The sequence below is a fragment of the Peromyscus californicus genome, unplaced genomic scaffold (assembly GCF_007827085.1).
Source record: "Peromyscus californicus insignis strain IS unplaced genomic scaffold, ASM782708v3 Scaffold_14__1_contigs__length_90479793_seg_2, whole genome shotgun sequence".
NCBI lineage: Eukaryota > Metazoa > Chordata > Mammalia > Rodentia > Cricetidae > Peromyscus > Peromyscus californicus.
This window is the reverse complement of record NW_026294436.1, coordinates 37,869,124-37,890,978: the sequence shown is the minus strand read 5'-3', so window position 1 is coordinate 37,890,978 and position 21,855 is coordinate 37,869,124. Positions and strand designations below refer to the sequence as shown.

The following is a 21,855-nucleotide window of genomic DNA, read 5'->3' as shown; positions in this document are numbered from 1 at the left end:
CAAAAGTTTCCGGTAGCTTCTGAGCTGCAATTTCACCATCATATCTTAAAATTGAGCCAGAACCCAGCAGACAAAGTAACTGGAGACCTCGCAGAAGTCTCTCTGAGGCCCTGGAATAACATGAGTGCAGCTGGATTCTGCAAAAGTAGAGATACAGGGAAAGTGAGACAAAGGGGAGAGACTCATACTAGGGAGAAGGTCAGTGGTGGAGAGGGCAGGAGGAGCGGGGGTCGGAGTGAGAGGTTGGAGGAAGTACATGGAGAAAATTGAAATCCACTGGCACAGAGGTGACGGTTGAAGTCATTTCCGACGACACAAGTCTGTTGGAATACAAGATGACTTGGGAAGAGGGAAGAGTAGCCGAAAGTCTGAGTGTGAGCCGCGAAGGAGGCAGGAGGGAAGAACCAGAGTGGTGCATTACAGGAGCCCACGGATGGTTGAGGGAAGTTCACCGCGATGGTGTGGTGGGATGGCAGTGTAAAGAACTTCAGGCCAAGGGAGGAAATGACTGCAAATAGTGATATGACAATTGAATGGATTTCCAGTTGACATTCCAGCGGGAAGACCTAGCAGTGACCAGTCACCTCTTTCTTCTTTGTCCTTACCCTTTTCTTAGACACTGTGATGAGGCTAACCCTGAGTTTACGGGGTAGCCCAGGCTGGCCTTGACCTCCCAAGTGCTCAGATATAGGAGTGTACTGCCCATGCTGACTGGTCACCTTTGTGGTAGGGCCGCAGGAATGGACTCTCACTCTCAGGAAACCAGGAAGTTATGAAATCAACAACTCTGGCTCCTCCTCTCTGGCCTTCTTCTCTCCTGCTCCTAGGAGGGAGTCTTCAGTGCTCCTTAAGATCCCTCTGTTGGTTTTCATAAACCTTAGGTTTAACTTTTTAGAATTCTGAATAAGTATCTTAGATAAGCAGGGCATGGTGTAACATACTGAGTCCTGGCACTTGGGGGGCAGAGGCATGTGACCCTCTGTGGGGCCAGCCTGTTCCATAGCAAGTCCCAGGCTAGCCAGAATTATACCTTTAAACTCTGTATTTAAAAAAAACAATAATTTTAGACAAATCTGAAATAATTCCCAGCGCTCTCCCTCTACCCATAATTGAGGTTCTGGAAGAAGTTATACATTAAGGAGAGGTTGCTGCTTGTCTTCATGTCGGGCAGAATTGATTTCTCACTCCATTCTAGGTCCTTAAGGACCTGGGAGTGCTTGTCACCACCTGGTATGGGAAGTGGCACAGGCTAGACTACTGTCGTGAGTCCCCAGGAAATCTGTGTGGATGTCATTGGGTGACAGCTCCGGCCCCTCCCATCTGTAACAGGGACTACTGAGATGGATTCTGTGCCCCAGTGCACCCCCCAGACAGGATCCCAGCTGGTTAATGGTAGAATGTATCTATGCCTTGGCACTGTCAGTCAGGTGCTGACACCCAGAAAGATTCCTTTTGTAATTGTAAGGTAATATAAGGTCACATGCTTATAAGGCAATCAACCCAGGAGAAACTGACTAAGGAAAAACTAGTATAGAGTTCACACTGAATTGCAAAACCTTCCATTCATGCAGTTCCTGGAAAATGAAAACTTAACAAGACCCTGAAACCACAAAGCTGAAACATTTTATGTTCAGTCAGCAAACCCATGATTGGTTGTTACGTCGAAGCTGGGTTCTCGTGCCAGGGAGCAGGCAGGGAGCTTGGGTGGCCATCTGTCCTCAAACCCCAAGAAGAAGGGTGGACTTGTAAGAGTTCCAAACTGGAGAGACATCACAGGGGGACTGAGGAAACCCTGCAAATGACCCACCTTTCAGTAATTGGGATGTACCCTAACACTGGACTTCCTCAAAATCTTGCTGTGCAAAGGTTTCATTTGGCAAAGAAGTACCACACAATCCCCTTCCTTCACGGAATGCTGGCGCATTCATTCCAGGCCAAGAGAAAGAAGTCAAAAAATGTTCAGGAAGACAGCTTCATTTCTAAGACATAAGATTACTTGGAATGAAACCCAGGATATGTGTAAAAACGTCTCTCATTTTGGGAATCACCCATCTTGTGTTGATGATTGATTTTCTAGTGAAATTAGGGACCCTGCTTTTACAGAGGTGGGGGGTAGGGTAGTATAATCGCAGACCACCACTTGCAGAGGCTAGTCTGTAGCAAGGCCCCCAAGCACAGCCATAACACAGCCTGAGGGCCTGCAGGAGGCCTCTTCATTTGCATGGCATCTTGGGACTCAGGAAGAGATTGTGTTCCAGAACCTAGACACGTCTTTCCTTCTCTCCCGGTTGGTATCCTCCATGACTCTCCTCTATGTACGCTCGCTCTGCTTCTTAGGAAGGAACCTCAAAATTTGCAAACCTGGACAGCAGTGTGAAAGAAAACCAGAAGCGGACCCAGAGGCGGCTGCAGCTGCAGAAGGACATGGTATGTCTGCCCCTGTTCCCTGGCAGGCGAGTGGCCCTGTGAACTTGACTGGGCAGCTGGCATATGACCCCAGCGTCTTCCGTCTGCAGGGCACCCACACTTGTCAAAGGTCTCTCCCATTCTTTGCCTTAACCTGGGAGGTTTTTAGCAAAAGTGTTAGACCCAGTGAGAAATGAATACCAAGAGGTGCAAATTCCACATAGCACCCCCCCACACACACACCAGATGATGGTGTAGGAAAGTGTGCGGTGGGCGTGTCCCCATCCCTCTTGCCATCCCCCTGTCCCACTCTTAAACTAGCATGCTGGACCACTTTGCTCAGAAGCCTCCCAGGCTTTCCACCTACATCAGCTCTGAGTATGTAATGGCCGAGGAAAGACATTGTCTCCTGCTAGGAAGGTTGGTCTTGGTATTTAGAGATCATCATTTCATTTGTTCCCAATCTCCCTAATCATTACCTAGCTCTCCTTGCTAATTCTGGGTCCTAACCGGATCTAGTTCAGTTCTGAGAATCCCATGCCTCCTCTCTGAAGGCAGAGGGACAGCTATCATCATCTTTGGTTCTGTCCTTAAATCCCCAGCTCTTAGCAGAGGGTATGGGGACAGAAGGGGAGATTAGAGACTAGACAAATGAATATTCTCACCCTTGCCTGGCGAGAACTTTCCTTAGGACTGGACATAAATCAGTAATATTTGTTTTTTGAGTACGAGAACTCCTCTGTAACCTAAAGCTGATCAAACTCAAGAGTGTTTCACATTTTGGGGTTGTTGAAAGACAGTTAAAAATAGCGCTAGGGAGGGTATTTTAGTTCAGGATAAGACCTTGTACACATGATGGGGAAGGACAAGCTCAAGTAGAGCTGACAGTAAGTTTCCGAAGGACAAAGTCCTGCATGGTGTGAACTGGCTGAGGACATGGCCTGCCTCGTGCCAAGTGGCCTGGGCTTGCCCTGCCTCAGACTTTGTATTCCTGCCAGAATTTCCCTAACTGCATATATAAGAAGGTGTCCGTGCCCGCCTGCCCACCATTTATTTTCCCTGTCGAGTACGTGTACCTCAGTGGCCTTGTGGAGAACAGAGATAGTTTCAAATGAGATCTCATGAGATGAAAGTAAAAATCTTGACTCACTTCTCCCCACTTTTTTTTTTTGAGACAGGGTTTCTCTGTGTAGCTTTACGCCTTTCCTGGAACTCACCATAGCCTGGGCTGGCCTCGAACTCGCAGAGATCTGCCTGCCTCTGCCTCCCGAGTGCTGGGATTAAAGGTGTGCGCCGCCACCGCCGCCTGACATTTCTCCCCACTTTTAACATTGTCTATAACGGTGCTATAACAGGCATTCCTAAGAAATGTACACTGACAGAGTCCTGTCAGTTAAAACCGGGACCTCGCTTGGAATTCACCTCTGTTGTTCTAGGACTCGGTCCAGCATACCAGCAGCGCTTAGCTGTCATGATTTTCTAATCACTTCTGGTCCATGGCAGCTTCAAAGTCTTAACTTGTTTGTCATGACCTCGGCGGTCATCAGGAGTACCACCCAGGAGTCCTGTAGAATGCCCCACAGTCTGAGTTTGTCTTTGTTTGTCTAGTGATTAAACTGAGGTCACACCTGCTTGGAAAGAATTTCCCAGAGATGAAATACCCCTCTTGTCACATCCTGTCAAAGAGTTATGTGGTTTCAGCGTGGCATCTGCTGTCATGTTGCTGGTGTCCCTGATGATGAGACCACCACTAACTTGGTTAAAGCACAGTTTGCCAAATTAGCCTGTGTGAAGTCACTTCTCTCTCTCTCTCTTTCTGAAGGCGACTCACTAATAGGGATGGCCCATACGCCTCTCACTGGGAAATAGTGGTCTGTTCTTAATGATGCTGGGCCATGGCTCTCCAGGGCATTCCAAACAACTGGAAGTGTCTGCACACACTGAAGAGAGCAGACCCCACTGCCCAGAGCCTGAGCACAGTAGACCCCACCGTGAACATACTTGTACGCGTGTGTGATCTGGTTAGAGGCTTGCTTTTCCTGAATGAAAGTTAGACATTAGGTCATACAGTTCCTGTCCTGTTTACGTAGGGCTTTAAAACAATTCCAGTCCTACAGGAGACACTAATGACTCCAAATTAGTCTTGCCCAGGTCTGTTTTCTCTGGTGTGTGGGTTACTGAAGCCATTGAACATTTCAGTGACAGTAAAGACATCCCTGCTCTGACTCCTTTCCAGGGTGTGATGCAGGGTACCGTACCTTACCTGGGCACCTTCCTGACTGACCTGACCATGCTGGACACTGCTCTTCAGGACTACATTGAGGTGGGTTCTCTGTAGCTGCCTGCACCCGAGTCAGTTCTGCACAGCCCAGCCTGCAGCCTTCTTCTTGGCTGCATGGAGAAGAAGTTTGTTTCTCTCAGTATCTGTATAGAGCCCACAGTGCACATGGCAGTAGGCTGGGCAGTGGGAGAGCAAACCAAACCAAACACTAGAAGACGCCAGAAATGCCGCAGAGGCCAGTGAAAGGAATCACCGCCTCCCGAAACAGGCAGCCATGATAGAAGTGGTAGCCGTGTGAGCAGAACACAGTGAAAGGCAAGGGAGCATGTTAGATGATGGAGCATGGTCAGGGCCACATGAAGACACATGGTTAAAATGCCTTTTGAGGGGTGGGGTCTGAGCGTGGGGCCTGCGGATGGACTTGAAGGGACAGTACACCCCAACTCTCTGCCTGGAGAGTAAAGAATGAACCAGACTAAAGAGTTTTCAAGTAGGTCCTTATTCCTTTGTAATTATTGCGTAACCGCCACCTGTTCTGGAGTGTGCACTTGGATCGACCCACTGTCTTTCCTTTGCAGTGAAGACAGGTAGATTCCACTCAAACAAGCAGCCTGTTATTAGCAGTAATAAAATATTAGGTAGAAAGGATTTTATATTTGAAGTGAGATTTAAAGGTATTTGTGGGGTTTTTTTGTTTTGTTTTTGTTTTTTCGAGACAGGGTTTCTCTGTGTAGCTTCAGTGCCTGTCCAGGATCTCACTCTGTAGACCAGGCTGGCCTCAAACTCACAGAGATCCTCCTGGATCTGCCTCCTGAGTGCTGGGATTAAAGGTGTGCGCCACCACCGCCCAGCGAGATTTAAAGATATTTGTAGGGCTCAACTTCTAACTCAGAGCCCTTGCCTCTCATGTCCTGGTTCAGTTCCTAGCAATGCCTAATAACCATAAACAAGTCACAGACAAACCTAAACACAGCACGCTCCAAAACCAAAGCAGCCTGCATATGTCCACTGCTTCTCCTCTGCAACCTGCTTTGCATGGACTGCAGCTAGAAAGGGAGCTGTTTTACATACTTGCAAGTTTTCTCTAAGTGGTGTAGACATGCTCGTTCACTTTGCATGTCCTCTGCCTCAGCTTATCTCAGGAAACACCCGTCCATACTGAGGAACTGCATGGGCTGGGCAAATACTGAGAACTTAAGTTTACCCTACTGAGAATAGGGATGGTGGTGATGACGAATCGAAACTTCATTTCCATGGTGCTGTGAAGACTTCCCTTATAATAACCCATTGACAGTTTGGCTTCCAGCATGAGTCAGTGGCCTCTGTGCTTGTTGCGTTGGGTCGAGGGGACGAGTGGAGTGCACTTCTGCTCTTCACTGGCTTGGCAAGTGTGCTGGATTCTGACTCAACGTGCTTTATCATTGTTACTGTAGTTAGTTTCAGTTGGTTAAGAGATGGCTGCCCACCATGCCCTGTCATAAATGAACATTTTTCTCCCAGGAAAAGATGATTGTCTTCCTCTGTAGTTGCCATGTTAATAAGATCATTAATAATTACAAGCCTGTCACCCTTTGACCTGTGTAGTGTGACATGTGACCCACAGCAGCCCAGGGCTCTGCGGTGTGGTTGGTTATGTTCTTCTAAACGTTTCTTTCAGGGCGGACTGATCAACTTTGAGAAGCGGAGAAGGGTGAGTAGCTCCTGCCTGTGCTTTGCCGTTTTATTTCGTTTGGGCATGAGAAGCTGAAAGACGGGGAGACGAAGTTTGTTCTTCCGTTTGCTTTTGGAGAGGCAGAAAAATGATACTCATTGAACGTTTCAGTATATCACTACGTTTGGCATGTCCCTTACATCGCTCCACGAGAGCCCTGCAAGGTCTTTTCCTTCATCTTCAGTTAACGGTGAGGATGGAAGAGACTGAGGAGCTGGTCCAGAGTCAGCTGGGAATGAGCCCGAGTTCAGATTTTGTCCAGCTGCAAAGCTCATTAATAAATTAGAGGTAGTGTAGAGCTGGGCGCACAGCACAATGGGAGGGCACCTGGCCTAGATGCATAAGGTCTTGCCTTTGATCCTTAAAACATGCATGCGCGCGCGTGTGCTCGCGCACACCCCCCCCCACACACACAGAGACAGCGAGAGATTTCTTTCCTTACCCCGTCTCATCTCCTTCTTCACAGCTACTTTTAGAAAAACAGGTTTACTCTATAGTTAGTAATAATGTATTATGCATATGAAAATTATTGCTGAGAATAGATTTTGAATATTCTCCTACAAAGAAGTATGTGAAACACTTAATATGTTAGTTAGCTTGATTTAGTCATTCCACAGTGAATACCTACCTATTCTAAAATATCATGTTGTGTACAACTTGAATATATGCTTCTCTCCGACACCGAGACAGGGTTTCTCTGTGTAGCCCTGATTGTTCTGAACTAGCTCTGTAAACCAGGCTGGCCTCGAACTCACAGAGATCTGCCTGCCTTTGTTTCCCAAGTACTGGGATTAAAGGCGTGCACATCCCTCCCCAACATATCATTTTTTGTCAGTTAAATAGAAACAAGTTCATCTATTAAGGAAATAGGTTTCTAAGAGTGAATGACATTAATAAAGATAATTAGTAGACTCCTGTGGATCTGTCTGGGTGAGGAAAGGACATAGTCAGTCTTCTCCATTAGATGGTTATCTTTTATCATTCCTGTCAGTATAGGAAGGATGTTCTATATCATACTTAAATCTTTCTATGGATAGAATAGTTCTGCACTACGTTTTTTTTTTAAATGTACATTTTGCTATAATTTTTTTAGCAGTCCATCGCCTTAACCACTCGGCCACCTCATCAGAGCATAAATTTTGCTATACTTTTTGTGTCAAATGGACATGAGCTAGGCATTTGAGTGCGTGAAAGGAAACTGAGTGAGTGCTGTACCTGCCCCGGAATGTTTCACTCCCTTCCATTCATCTGTCCGTCCTTCCATCCTACCAGTACTGGTTATGTACCTACCAGGGAGCTCGGAAACTTCTGCAGCGGGAAACCAGAGCTCCCTACCCTCCTGAAGTCCACAATCCAGGAGGGAGCCAGGCAGATGAGCAGGCAACCATACTTCATCTTTGTCCAAGCTCAAAGCAGAGGTGGGGGGTCTTAGAGAAGCACATAGGAGAGGCCAGACAACAGCGCAGGAGCAGACCGTGGTGCTTGATGCAGACGTGGTGTGGAGCAGCTGGCCAGGCTAGGCTCCTTAGCAACAAGGTGCCAACATGGACCCACAGGAGCTCTCTGTCCCTCATCCACTGAACCTTCTGTGGTATGGTGGTAAATATTCCTTGACAGCGCCGGGGAAGGGATGAGACCACCGATGTGAAGTCACTTCTGTCCTGACCTGTTAGGCCTCCACGATGCCCATGCTCGGTTCTTTAACTTCAGCATAAACCTGGAAACGACGTTCTTTCCTTTTAAGACTAAGATGTTAAACATTTTCCGAGTTTGAGTATGAACCCTGAAGCTACAGTTTGTCCTCACTGCTGACATTAAGGAAGGGACCTTGAAGCATGTGCAGACGTCTAAATAATTTTGGACATAATCATGTACATGCTTCTCTTGTGAGCTGCAGAAGGTTAGTTAAATGATTTACTGGAGTAGTAAAGAACCCACGGATTTGGACAACCTAAACACTAAGGTTTATGAGACCCGTACTGTTTAGATGGTCAGCCCACCAGTGCATAGTTATTGGGGGAAAAAGGTTGGAGAAGTGGCTGCAGATGGGGGGCTGTGGCTTCTTCCCTGGAAACATTTCCCTCCCTCCCTCCCTTCCTTCCTTCCTTCTTTCCTTGCTTCCTTCCTACTTTTCTTCCTTCTTTCTTTTTTTAAAGAAATTGAAGTAAAATGTTCTTATGTATTTCATCAATATTATACTTAAAAGAAAAAATCCCAAGAATGGAAAGAGGAAGGAAAAGGCGCCATTATAAATTGAGTTGGTGACTAGTTGGACTTCTTTTGAGGGCTTGTTTTAGTCATATGAATTCTTTTTGCAAGGAGAAAAGAGCATTAAGAATCGAAACATAAAGGACTGAAGGAGTTTGAAGTGATATATATGTGTGTTTTTAGATTTATTTTTGTTTCCGGTACCAACCAGGGATTAACCCAGGGTGTTATGTATGCCAGGCACACACACTACCACCAAACTACATCCCACCCCTGAGTTAGAGCTTCTAAGATTTATTCATTTCCTCTCTAAAGCAGCAGGATTTTTTCAATGGTTTTACCCTTAAGGTGTTATGGTTCCATGTTGAAAAGCTTTCCATGGTTGCATCTTTTTTTTTTTTTTTTTTTGGTTTTTTGAGACAGGGTTTCTCTGTGTAGCTTTGCGCCTGTCCTGGAACTCACTTGGTAGCCCAGGCTGGCCTCGAACTCACAGAGATCCACCTGGCTCTGCCTCCCAAGTGCTGGGATTAAAGGCGTGCGCCACCACCGCCCGGCCACCATGGTTGCATCTTATTTATTACCCAGTCTCCTTTTCATTTTCTGTCTCTTTTAGGAATTTGAAGTGATTGCCCAGATAAAGCTCCTACAGTCTGCTTGCAACAGCTATTGCATGACCCCAGACCAGAAGTTTATCCAGTGGTTCCAGAGGCAGCAGCTTCTTACAGAGGAGGAGAGGTAGGGCTGATCTGTCTGTCACCTGTCAGGGAAGAACTGGGGTTCTGGCAAGAGGACTGAGGAGGCCAGGACCTTGTTGGGTCATCTCTTCAGTGGCTCTTGGGTAGTTGTTCTAGGGTCCCGGGTCCTTGGTTTTCAGAGGGAAGCTGAATGGACAGGACTAGTGAATGGGTTTTTAAGTCCTACCCCGCCTCTCATCTTTGAAAACTTGAACGACCCTTTATTCTTCTTTAACTTCAGGATGCCTGTTTGTAAAATGTTTGTTCTAAACATAAAATCATATTCTGAAAAGCACTGTTAGAATGCTAATCATGCTTGTCATCGTACTACCACTGCCGTTGTGGGAGTTCACAGCGTTAGCTTTCAGGGAGAGAGGAGGGGGAGAGGAAGAGGAAGAAGGAAGGAGGAGGAGGAGGAGGAGGAGGAGGAGGAGGAGGAGGAGGAGGAGGAGGAGGAGGAGAAGAGCCCATGAGAAATTAAAATGTGGGAGTAACTGAAGTGCTGTGGAACCTATGGCCAGGAGCAGTTCATTGATGAGGAGTGGTGGGGGATGGGAATGATTGACAGTAATTACCAAGTAGGCTGGACTGTGAAGAGAGATTCCACCAGAAGAGCCAGAGAATATTCCAGACAGAGCAAGACAGGGACATGAGCAAAGGCCTGGTGTCCTGCAGGCTTGGTGTTTGGAGGGCAGTGGTGCCTCTGGGGTGGGTGGGGCCCAGGGCCCAGGTTTCAAACACTGGCTGGTGTGCATGGAAATGCACATCGAGTCTAGCTAGTGCTGTGAATACTGGACGAGCGGGCTAGGACCTTCCCTCTAGTCTGGTGGCCATATGTGGCCTGCTGCCTGGTTTCACATTTTAAGTGTCAGAGGGAAAAAAATAAAAGAAGAAGAATTTGGCATGAGATAGCTATTTGAAATTCAAATTTCAGGATCCATAAATATCACTTTAACGGAATATAGCCCATTCATTTACATCATCTTATCTATGGTTGCTCTCAAGCATTAGAGACAGACCATATGGCCCACAGCCTAAAATACTTACTATCTGATCCAATTCAGAGAAAGTTTGCTGGTCGCTGAGATAGACCTGAGATTTTCTTTGAAGATTTATCATAAGGCAGAGTGACATGGATAGCCACATAAGTATTTGCCAATGAGGACTGAGGTCTTTGAGGGATGCTATAGCGAGTTGTGACGGGCCTGCCAGATTACCACCTCAGCTGTGAGGTGGTTGGATGATGGACATCATGACCCGCCTACCCACTCACCAAGTAAGTACCTGTGCTAGGTACAGCTCCAGGCTTTCACAAGAAGCACCTCAAATCCGAAACTTCCTTTGGGCCTCCGCATTGGTTACCGTTTGCCTGGCATACCAATATTTGAAGCCGGGGCATTTTTAATTGAGGAGGTTTTGGCAATTGCAGATAAGGTTTGTAGTTATAGTTATGTATCTTTATAAATAATATAATTGCTTATATCTGTTCACCGAAGGTTAGATATTTTACAAAAATACCGTCTTTCCTTTTCCTAACATAAAAATATGTGCACGTGCACATAAACGCAAGCACATTGGAAGGAGGAAGCAGGAAAATGGTGGCGGGGCTCATTGAGGGAGGAAGAGTCTTCCTCTGGCTTTGCGGTGTGATGAGGATGATCACGGGGCAGGCTGCAGTCAGCGTATGGTGCTGCTGGTGTCACCGTCCTCGTGTTGAAGCCTGCAGAACTGTCCATCTGCCCGTGAAAGGAGTAAGGAGAAGGAGCATGCAGTGCAAATGTATCAGATGTGCCCATGAGCAAACACCCTCCGGCGTTCACGCCAGAACACCACTGTCTACAGCTTTACTTGGAATATCCAGAGCCTTCCTCTAAATCCAATATTCCAGAAAATCACATCCGTTGGGAATCTGTTCGGTGCTTAAACTGACCTCAGACCTGCCCTGTCTTCCCAGCTATGCCCTCTCCTGTGAGATTGAAGCAGCTGCCGATTCCAGCACCACCTCCCCCAAGCCTCGGAAGAGCATGGTGAAGAGGTTGAGCCTGTGAGTCCCACTACCCGCCCCGCCCATGGGGCCTGGCCCTGAGAGGGTCCTGTCAGAGTCGGGAGAGGATACCCAGCACTGAATGTTCACTTAAAGAATGTGTTTTCTGTCATGACCGCAAAAGGCCCATTACATCCATCCATTCCTCTCCCCTTCCTCTAGGATGAACCCCTGTCATCTCACACCTGGACCACTCCAGCAGCAGTGGTCTGTCTGTCATCTGGCTGTCCTCTTGTCCCGTCAGTTCGTTCTCTACTAATAGCCTGGTGATCCTTTGAACAACAGATTATTTCACTTTTTAAAAACACCCAATGGTTTTATTTTGAAATGAAGTCTCAACTCTAGGTCCTCGTTTACTAGGCCTTATGTGATCTACTCCCAGATTTCCTTCTCTTACAGCACTTGCCTTGGTTCACCAAGGTCTGCCACATCAACCTTCTAGCCAACCTTTAAACACATCAGGCTGTTATCTTTACACTAGCCCTTGCCATGGCTTGAAATGGCATTTTTCCTGGATGTTGGCAAGAATGGTTATCTCCTAAGAGACACCTTCTGAAAGTGCTGTGTACTCTGGTCATCCTCATTTGTGCTGACCTTTTCAGTTTAGGGTGAGCAGTATTACAGTAGAAACAGTGTCCATCAGGTGTGGTAGATGAAGAGGCCTTCTGTGGCCAACTTTGTGAGACCTCACTCCATCTGGATAGAATCCAGAGACCTTGGAATATCTACAGGACCCCAATGTCCCACAGCATCAGCACCACCCCGACAGCCTGTCCCCATCTGTCTGTCCTCATCTTTCCCTGTTCACACTACCCTATGCACTCCAGTTGCCTTAAGACCTCCCCGCACACACCAGGCAGTCATTCCCAGTTGTCTTTGTTCTGCTGACTCGTCTCCCAAAGAGCCACCTGGCTCATTCTCTGCCTTCCTTCAGGTGTTTGTAGAAATGTCACCTTGACAAGCTTGTTGACTACCATAGCCCTTCCACACTATCTGTCCTTGGTTGTCCTCCATCTTCGTTTCCTCCATCACGTTTACCTTCATCTAACATACTGTATACTGTATGTGTCTGCATAGAATCTGAGCTCCACGAAGGGAAGCCTTGTTTTTATTTGTTGCTCTGTTCACAGCATCTAAATGCTGCCACACACACCGTAAGTGAATAGTGAATACTTAGAATGACTGAAATAAGCCAGCCACTGGGGCTGCTGTAAGGACAATCCATGTGGTTGTAGAATCTACAAACATGATCTAGGAAGCAGTTTCTGTGATCAGCTCCAATCACAGAACAAGAAACTGAAGTGTGGAAAAGGTAGATCATGTGCTTGTGATGGGAGGCTCTGGATGCAAACCTAAGATTCGGCTCAGAGTTAAGTTCATAGATGCTTTACGCACAGTGACCTGTGAAATTATATTCTGAAGGAAGAGAGAGATGGAAGAGTTAGAGGGAGGAGGGAGAGCCAGAGGAGGAAGAAAGGGAATAAAAATATTGTTCTTTAGACCCTGGTCTTTGGCTGGTCCAGTTTCTGGAGTATGACTGAGAACCTCCTCTGCTCCATAAGGTTCATCTTTAGACTCTAATTCCAGGAAGCTTCCCTCCCATACAGATCCCTTGGTTTATAAACCTGAGTCTCATCTTTTGGGTGACACTATCTGCGTTGGCCAGGGCCAAGCAAGAGTAGCCCTTAGGGATAGTGGTCAGTTTTCCCGGGCCAACTGGTTCCCCTTGACACGCCCCAACCCCACCAACCGCCATGCAGACATCTTGGCTCTTGTTTCTGATGTGAGGGTGTTATGCTTCCTGGGCCAGTGGATTTTTGTGGCTCACCAGTTCTGGAATGTTCTCAGCCACTGTATCTTCCTGCGTTCCCTTTTCCAGTCTCATCGTCTTCCGATCTGACACACGTGCAGGACTGTCCGCTGTTTTCCCTGTGTCCTTCAACCTCTGTTTCTGTATCTATTTATCGATGAAGATTTCTGAGGATTTTTTTTCCCAGATTTACTCGCGATTTTTTTCATAATTGCTTTCTTTAACAGTTATTTAACCCTACTGAGTTTTTAATTTTGATCACTATACATTTCACTTATATATGATTTTTTTCAAATTCTCTTTTTTGTTGGAGTGGCCTTTCTCTGAACAGATTTAAATTTTTCTTATGTCTTTAATATTTTAAAATACACTCATAAAGCTTGGCCTGTGGTGGACATACAAATATTTGTCAAGTGAATGAACGAGTGACTGCTTTCTCTCTGACTATCCCATATCAGAAGTTCTCGGGAGCTGGTATCTCCCGCTCATCCTGTCTGTTAATTCTGTTTGAGTGGAGTGGTTCTTTGTGTATGTCTTGTGATTTTTGTATTGTGAGCTCATCTTTATAAAAGAATTCTTTGCAGCTTATGTAAAAGGTATAGCCTTCCTGAAGAACAGATTCCATCCATCCATCCATCCATCCATCCATCCATCCATCCATCCATCCATCCTTCCTTCTCAGTGGTGGCCTGAGATTTCCTAACCTGTAGACCACCTAGGTAGCAAATCAGAGTGAAGCAGGGGCCAGGTTCACACATGTATGGAGACCGTATTCCTTCCATACAAATTCAGGCCAGGACAGACAGGCTTTCCTGTTGTCTCTTATGTCTGTAGCCTATCTCTTTACTGAGGGTCAAGCTCTTTGAGTGTCTGGCTTTATATAAGAGATTGAGTACCAGCCTCCTTCCTTTCCTAAATAGAACCCTCATTTCACAGTACTGTGTACAAGTTAAATCTGTGACAAGTTCACACTGTATATATGTATGGAAATATCAAATGAAGCCCCATTATTATGTATAATTAAAGTGCATTAATTTTTTTAAATGACTATTTGGCCAACATTCATACCTCCCATTTCCCGAAGACAGCAGCTGCAGAAATAGCTCACCAGCTTCCGATTTTCAGTTCTCTTTTTCTTGAAGGCCTGTAGGGATTTCCCTTACTTCTTGCCAGCTCAGCTGAAAAGAGGTTTTAGTATTTCTTACATAGTTGATTTATGGAGAAGGACTTTGGGTTATTGTAGTTCTCCAGATGGCTCAAAGCAGAAGTGTTCTTCCTTGGTTTCTTTTCCAGAGCACACCCACTTTTCCAGCTGCAGGAAGTTCCAAGTTCAATTTAGGGTAGGAGGCAATAGGGTGGGGTGTTGGTATCCTGACCCTGTCACTGTGGTCCAGAGACTGCTAAAAGATGGGGGAGCAGTGACTTGGAAAGGCCGCATCAGTTGAACAACCTATGTGTTGTTTGGGGTTGGATGTAATCTTCTGGGACAAGATGGTCATTACTATTTGTTAGAAACATTATAGCTTTTTTTTCTGAAAATATGTAAAACAGACTATACATGATTGGGAAAACATTAAGAGCTGAATCAGCACACATTGTTTGCTTGGTCTTGGGCTCTGGGTTTGTATCAGCCTGCGGGTTTGGCATTCTGTTTTCTGCAGACTGTTTCTGGGGTCTGACCTCATCACTGGGAGCACTCCCACTAAAGAGCAGCCCAAGTCCACGGCCAGTGGGAGCTCTGGTGAGAGCATGGACTCCGTCAGCGTGTCGTCCTGTGAGTCAAACCACTCAGAGGCAGAGGAGGGTTCCATCACACCCATGGACACACCAGATGAGCCTCAAAAGAAGGTACATACCAATCCTTTCCATATTCTCCTTCCTGTTGCAGCCCCCAACATGCTATGTGCCACATGAAGAGTGTCTGTTCTCAGGTTTTTCAGTAGGTGTCAGAGACAGAGTCCCTTCTGGGGACCCATTCCTCGGAGAAACAGCTGCAAAGTACTGAGGAGATTGCCTCAGTATATTTCTTCTGTGCCTTGAAACATTATTATGCCCATGCCTAAATGCACCAAAGGATTATGGCCCCTAAAATAAGTGTGCTTTAGTCAAGAGAATCAGGCATGCTTGAGGAAGAACAAAACAGAAGAAATGGAGATATGCCAACTTTTTGGTGCCACGTGCTATTTTAGCCACACCTGTACCACACTCACATCATATAGAAAAGCACTCTAAACTTAAAAACTTGGAGCAACCACCATATTTCTAGGGGGGCTGGCTGCTCTGGGTCAGGCTTGACCCTACACCACAGTTTTAACCCAAGTCTGCTCACTTACCTGTCATTCATTTGGAGTAATGGACTTTCCAGAACACTCTCTTAGCATGCTGAAATGTATGAAGAGGGGAAGAAGCCCCACCCTGTAAGCACACACAGCCATCCTTTCCTTGGTCATACCTACCAACATTCCATTGCTCAAAGTAGTCATGTGGTCAAATCCAACATAAATAACTGAAGCAGGGAGATAGGATCTGACTTCGGTGGGAGGAACCGTGGAACAACACCCAGGGCAAAGGGCGCAGTTTGCAGCAGGGGGAGGTGTGATAATTATGATATAGTCTACCATAGCGGAAATAGATGGCAAGCTGTGAGCACCGATAGTGGGATCCTCATACAGTCCATTTCTCATGGCTGCAATAAAAAGGTAAGAGAAAATATCTGCACTACTGCAGCAAGATGGGAGACAGAGACAGGGGGCTCCTCAGAAGCTCCCAGGTCAGCTAGCCTGGTGTATGTACAAAATGGTGAATAGCCTGTCTCAGACAAGTTAGAGGTTGTCCTCTGACATCTACATGTGTGCACTCACACACAAATGTGCACACACATCTTACACACACACACACACACACACACACACACACACACACACACCCCCTTTCTCTCACCATAGAGATTTTTTTTAAACACACACAGATTTTTAAAAATCTAGAAGGAGGTCTTACTCCTTTGCTTTTTCACAGGGTCTAGTGTTTTATGGGTCTCATAATCTGCTGGTGGGTGTCATAGGAAAGTGATCATGGCTATGCCGCCCACACGTCTTGGAGGGATTGCTGTCTCTGTCTGGGAAGGAGATGGAATCAATCTGTTGGTGCAGAGGTAGAATATGACCACGCTACCCTTAGGAGAGCATGAAAATTAGGGCTGAGGACGCCACTCAGCAGTGGAGTGTATAACTAGTATTACAAAGCCTTGGCTTCCATGCCTAGCAGCACACCTACACACACACACACACACACACACACACACACACACACACACACACTACACACGTGTCCTGGAAGTCATGTACATGTTGTTGCTTCCACAACTCTTTATGGTTTTTGTCAGATTAATTTCTTTCATAGGTTATATTTATATATTTTCAGATGAATCTTTCCTAGAGTCAAGTTTCTACAGACTTAAAGATGAGTGTGTGACATGGGTACATGCAGTTTCTGTGCTGAAAAATCCCTATACATTACCCAGAAAATTCCACAGTTCTGCATGGCTCCTGACTGGGCCTGGATGTCTCACACACTCTTAGCCCAGGATCCTGTGATGACTTCCTCTCTAGTGGCCTCCACATGGTCCCTCTTCCTCTCCCATGTGAGGTTAAAGTATAATTTGCATTCCTCTTTCTTCATGCTCCTTATCATCACTTATAAACATTTATTTTTATGTTCACTTCTTACCACTTACATTCTTACTAGGAATATGGGGGCCCATCAAATATTCTGTTTATAACTCAAGTAACCTCACCATCCTTAATGTTTTATCATCTCCATTATAAATGTTATTAAAATCATGGAAAGGGAAGAAGAACATGACAGTGAAAAAATTCAACCAACATTTGGAAAATGAACCTTCTTGGCTAATATACTTGCAGACATTTTTTTTTGTTTTGTTTTGTTTTGTTTTTTGTTTTTTTTTGTTTTGTTTTGTTTTTCGAGACAGGGTTTCTCTGTGTAGCTTTGCGCCTTTCCTGGAACTCACTTGGTAGTCCAGGCTGGCCTCGAACTCACAGAGATCCGCCTGGCTCTGCCTCCTGAGTGCTGGGATTAAAGGCGTGCGCCACCACCGCCCGGCTTGTTTTTGTTTTTTGAGACAAGGTTTCTCTGTGTAGCTTTGCGCCTTTTCTGGAACTTGCTTTGTAGACCAGGCTGGCCTCGAACTCACAGAGATCCGCCTGCCTGTGCCTCCCAAGTGCTGGGATTAAAGGCGTGCAACACTACTGCCCGGTGCAGGCAAAATTATGCTATTAAAATTGTCCACTCTGAGTAAGTGCTCAAGCTGAGTTACTGGGGAAGAGAAAGCAAAATCCCAGACAACAGCAGCATATAGCTCAACTGTGTCATGACAATCCCACTGCAGATACTACACATCAGAACTGGCGTTTCAGCTTGCTTGCCGTAATAGAACACCCATGTTGTGGAATTGTCTTTAACACAGGATGCCCTAGGAAGAAGCAGCCCCCAGGAAATTAAAGCTAGCATAGTTCCTATTTTTTTTTTAGAAGCCACATTATCAGAAAGCTACATTTCTTAATCTGTTTCTGTGGAAGGACAGACACATATGGAAGAAGTTAATAATGATTTTTAATGACTTCTAGAATATTTTCCAGGATTATTATAATATAGTTCAGCTTAACTCACTCCAGATATTACACACACACACACACACACACACATACACACACACACACACACACACACACACACACACACACACACACAGCAAATGTGAAAAGTGGCAGAGATACTCAAAGGCTGTGTGTCTTTCAGGCAAAGGAATTGCTTTTTCTGAATCGTATATTCATCATTGTTATAACGCTGTGAGACCTAAGTGAGAAAGAAATGCAAGGCCATTACCAGTCTTACGGTATTAAAGGTATCACGGCAATAGCACATCAGGTCACCCGTCACTGTATCTTCTGCAGGGTGCTGTACATTGCTGGGTGCTTGCTAGGTACACAACATGGCAAAAGGAGACGCAGTGCTCCTGGTCCTGGTAGCAGTGAGACTAGGTGGATGAACCTGGGGCACAGTGTTGACTCTGGGCCTTGGGCTTCTCTAGTTGAGAAAAGGGTCAGGTCAGAAAAGCCCTGCCCCGCCCTCAGCAGAACTACCTAAGCTGTGTGTAGTCCTTATCTTATAAGCTTCTAGGCATAAAGACATGTATGTCCTACTACAAAGTCTGGATGTGAAGTAGCGTCAGGACGGAATGCTCTCCATGACCGCATTGGTGTTGAGTGTCTTCCATAAGGAAGGCTTCCTGGCATCTGTAAGCTGACTTACTTCAGCGGCTGTGGCCTGTATAAGCTGGTGTCTGCTGCCACCTCCTGGTTGACTTTCATATGAACAACTGAAACCAGGAAGTCAAAGAGCCACTGTGCCTTTCCATGATTCAGAGTGCTTAGATCGCTCTGAGTCACTGACAGTCACATCAGCCCATGGTCTGTAGGTGTGCGCGTGATCAGTTACCAGAGACCTGTGAGATATCGAGGAGGAAGTCACTGAAGCTGATCAGTTTCCATATCTACTTCTGTCTTGAAAATTGTGACGCATGCTTGGTCCGGGTTCTAACGGCCCTGTTTTCTTTGGGGATGTGTTCCCTCTTGCAGCTCTCTGAGTCCTCCTCTTCATGTTCCTCGATCCATTCCATGGACACAAATTCCTCAGGGATGTCGTCCTTAGTCAACCCCCTGTCCTCCCCTCCAACCTGCAACAACAACCCTAAAATCCACAAGCGCTCCGTCTCCGTGACGTCCATTACCTCCACAGTACTGCCTCCTGTTTACAACCAGCAGAACGAAGACACCTGCATCATCCGCATCAGCGTAGAGGACGACAACGGGAACATGTACAAGAGCATCATGGTAAGGGGCCGTCCTGTCTGGGAGGGTCTCCGTGGCAAGAGCCCAGGCTGCCGCATCTGTCAGCTGTGCACACTGATACCCTTGAACACGCATGCTCTTGTCACACCTGTCTCTGTGTGCACATACAACCAACAGGAAAAGCAGCAACATCTTCCCGGGCCTCGATTAATGGTATGTCCATCTAATGGTGCAGGTGACTGTAGGGTATAGTTTTGACATCTTGAGAGTTATTTAAACGTATTCATCAGGGTTGGTGTCCCGTTCCGTGGTGATCCACGTGGGTGACTATATGACAGCGGTCTAGGGAGGATGCCATGGCTCCTCATGCCTTCTTCACAGGAACTCTTCCGGTGTTTAGACTTAGGAGTGAATTAACCTGCCTTTTCAGTAGTGTGGGAACAGAGCTTTCCCTTTTAGTCATTTGGCTCAAGCCTAGCTCCCGAAGAGGATGATTAAGGTGAAATGCAGTTTGGGTCAGCAAGTAGCTTAATAAGTATATGGAACTGGGTTTTATGTGCTTCTTACAAAACCTGCATTAGACTAGGAAAATTCCAAAGCTGCACTTGATGGTGCTAGTCTTTTGGAATACATACCAGGCCTCTCATGGTGATAACCTTGACTGTGTAAGGTCATGAGTGAGATGACTAAATTTCTTAGTCGATAGGGCCTATAATACACTAAAATAAATAAACAATAAGTAAATCCATTTCTGCAGCCAAGTCTACAATCAATTCCATTTCTGCTTTGATTGTCATCATTTGCCTCCAGGCTAAGGCCTGGATGTGCCATAGTGGTGTGGAGTCATTGTCTTTTAACATTCCAGAGAAAGCCTTTGCTGACCCGTTCACTGAACACAGTAATTGTTGAGGGTGTGTTGTTACTAGTTATTGCCCTGGGCTGAGACGAAGGAGATGAATAAGAGTCATTGATCTTTGAAGAACTTGCAGTGAAAGAGAGAGAAATCATACACTAAATGTTCTAACAGAAACCAGACCAGATTGGAAACGGTCTTGTGGCCTCCTCTGGGGACTTTGTGTTAATTCTACAGGCAGTAAGTTCTCTCTGGAGGGTTCATGTTAAGGAACGATCAGGTTTGTTCATTAGAAGAGTAACTGGCCTTGTGAAGGCCTGCTGCTAGAGGTGAGGGTGGGAGGGAGCACCAGGGGCCGGAAGCAAGCTAGGAAGCTGCTCCATCTTTCATGCAGGGCCTGATAAGGGCTTGAATAGTGATCCTGTGGCTGGAGATGATATAGGAAGTATCTTATGAGGTATTATTGTAAGAGCCATTCATCCCGTTATCAACCTTTTGGTAACTGTTGTGGAGGGTACGGAAGAGGGAGGATTCCTAAGGAAGAGGGAGAATTTGGGACCATCTGGTGACCTTGTGGCCTGGTAGCCGATGACTCTGTCCAGTGAGATATGAACTGCTAGAGGAGAAGGTTTCAGGGTCTTTAAATTGGGACATCCAGATGGCATTGTTTAATAGATGGTCAGAAACATAGGGATGCAGGGCTAGTGTTGGACTCCAATAGTACATGTCTTTCAGCCCCATGGGGTGGGAATGAGTGTGGGATGAGACCCAGTTTAACTGGTAGTAGGGAGCAGCTAACAAGGATGCACTAGAGAAATAGACCCCCTGGGAGTCCGGCCATCCGTAGTAGTATTTTCAGCACACTCTGGTGGTATGCTTCTGTTATATGCCAACCAGAGAGCAGTGGACCACCCACATAGCCAGTGTCTCGGAATCAGAGTACAGATGTGTGCACCCAGCGGTTACGTTGTGTGCCATGCCCATGGCTGTGTGCTCTGCGTGGTCAGGGGAAAACAGTACACCCAGGAGACATCTTGGACCAGATGTGATGTCCTGGTGTTGGGTGGACAATAAATAGATGAGTCTCCAGAGTATTCCTTCCTTGGGATAGGGACTGCCTTCAGGAGAACACCCCCCTTTGCTGTCCTTTCCTGGGGCCCTTTATGTTCCTTTATAAACACCCAGGGAGAGCCCTTGGCCACTGCCCTTATTCTGTAGCCTGGCTCTCTCCCTAAACAGATTTCTAAACTGAAATCTACCTGTCTTTTACCCCACAAGTGTCCTTCCTCCTCCAGCATTACACTGCTAATCTGCTGTTTGGGATAATTTCCTTTATATTATCAAAAATATATATTTTCATCCTTTAAAATTTTGTCTACATCAGTTCTTTCCTTGTGAGTACATAAGCCAGATGTTTCGGTAATAGGCAAATCCACTCGGCCCTTATTGCTGTTTATCGAATCACAAGCACCAGCTGCTGCCTGGGTCACGTGTGTGTGCATGCCACCTCCTGGTGAGAGAAGCTTTTCTTTTTAAATATGCATAATCTGAGTTTTCATTCACTTCTTTAGCCTTTGAAGAAATCACTCAAGATACGGTGTGTAGATGGCCCTCTTAGATGTCACCTGAACTCATGCTCAAAATAGTGGGCGGAGATAAAGAAAAGAAAAATAAGACTTGGGAGAGAACAGAACCTTTGTGCTTTCATTAGAAGCTGATTTTTACTGAAGTATGATTAGCACACAGTTCAGATCTTAGTGTTCTGTTCTTTGAGTTTTAAAATCTCTTGGTATGTATCTATCTGTCCACCACCTGAAATCCAATGAAGGCTATTTCCAGCCAAACCAAGACTCCCTCCAATACTTCCAATCAGCCCCCTTTAACCACAGATGCAGGGTTTATGTTTTAATGCTGTCTTATATCAGCACATTTGTGAGATCA

The 21,855-nt window shown here is 46.0% G+C and overlaps 1 protein-coding gene across 3 annotated transcripts in view; it reads left to right on the top strand.

Moving 5' to 3' along the window:
* The window catches only part of Rgl1 (ral guanine nucleotide dissociation stimulator like 1), a 265,779-nt gene that overhangs the window by 236,904 nt on the left and 7,020 nt on the right, over window positions 1-21,855 (top strand). For all 3 annotated transcript variants that reach the window (XM_052737182.1, XM_052737180.1, XM_052737181.1), the window contains 7 exons: window positions 2,338-2,427; window positions 4,643-4,729; window positions 6,345-6,377; window positions 9,220-9,341; window positions 11,295-11,384; window positions 14,856-15,042; window positions 18,849-19,103. In XM_052737182.1, coding sequence (XP_052593142.1) covers window positions 2,338-2,427; window positions 4,643-4,729; window positions 6,345-6,377; window positions 9,220-9,341; window positions 11,295-11,384; window positions 14,856-15,042; window positions 18,849-19,103 — 864 coding nt within the window. The remainder of the gene's footprint in view (window positions 1-2,337; window positions 2,428-4,642; window positions 4,730-6,344; window positions 6,378-9,219; window positions 9,342-11,294; window positions 11,385-14,855; window positions 15,043-18,848; window positions 19,104-21,855) is intronic.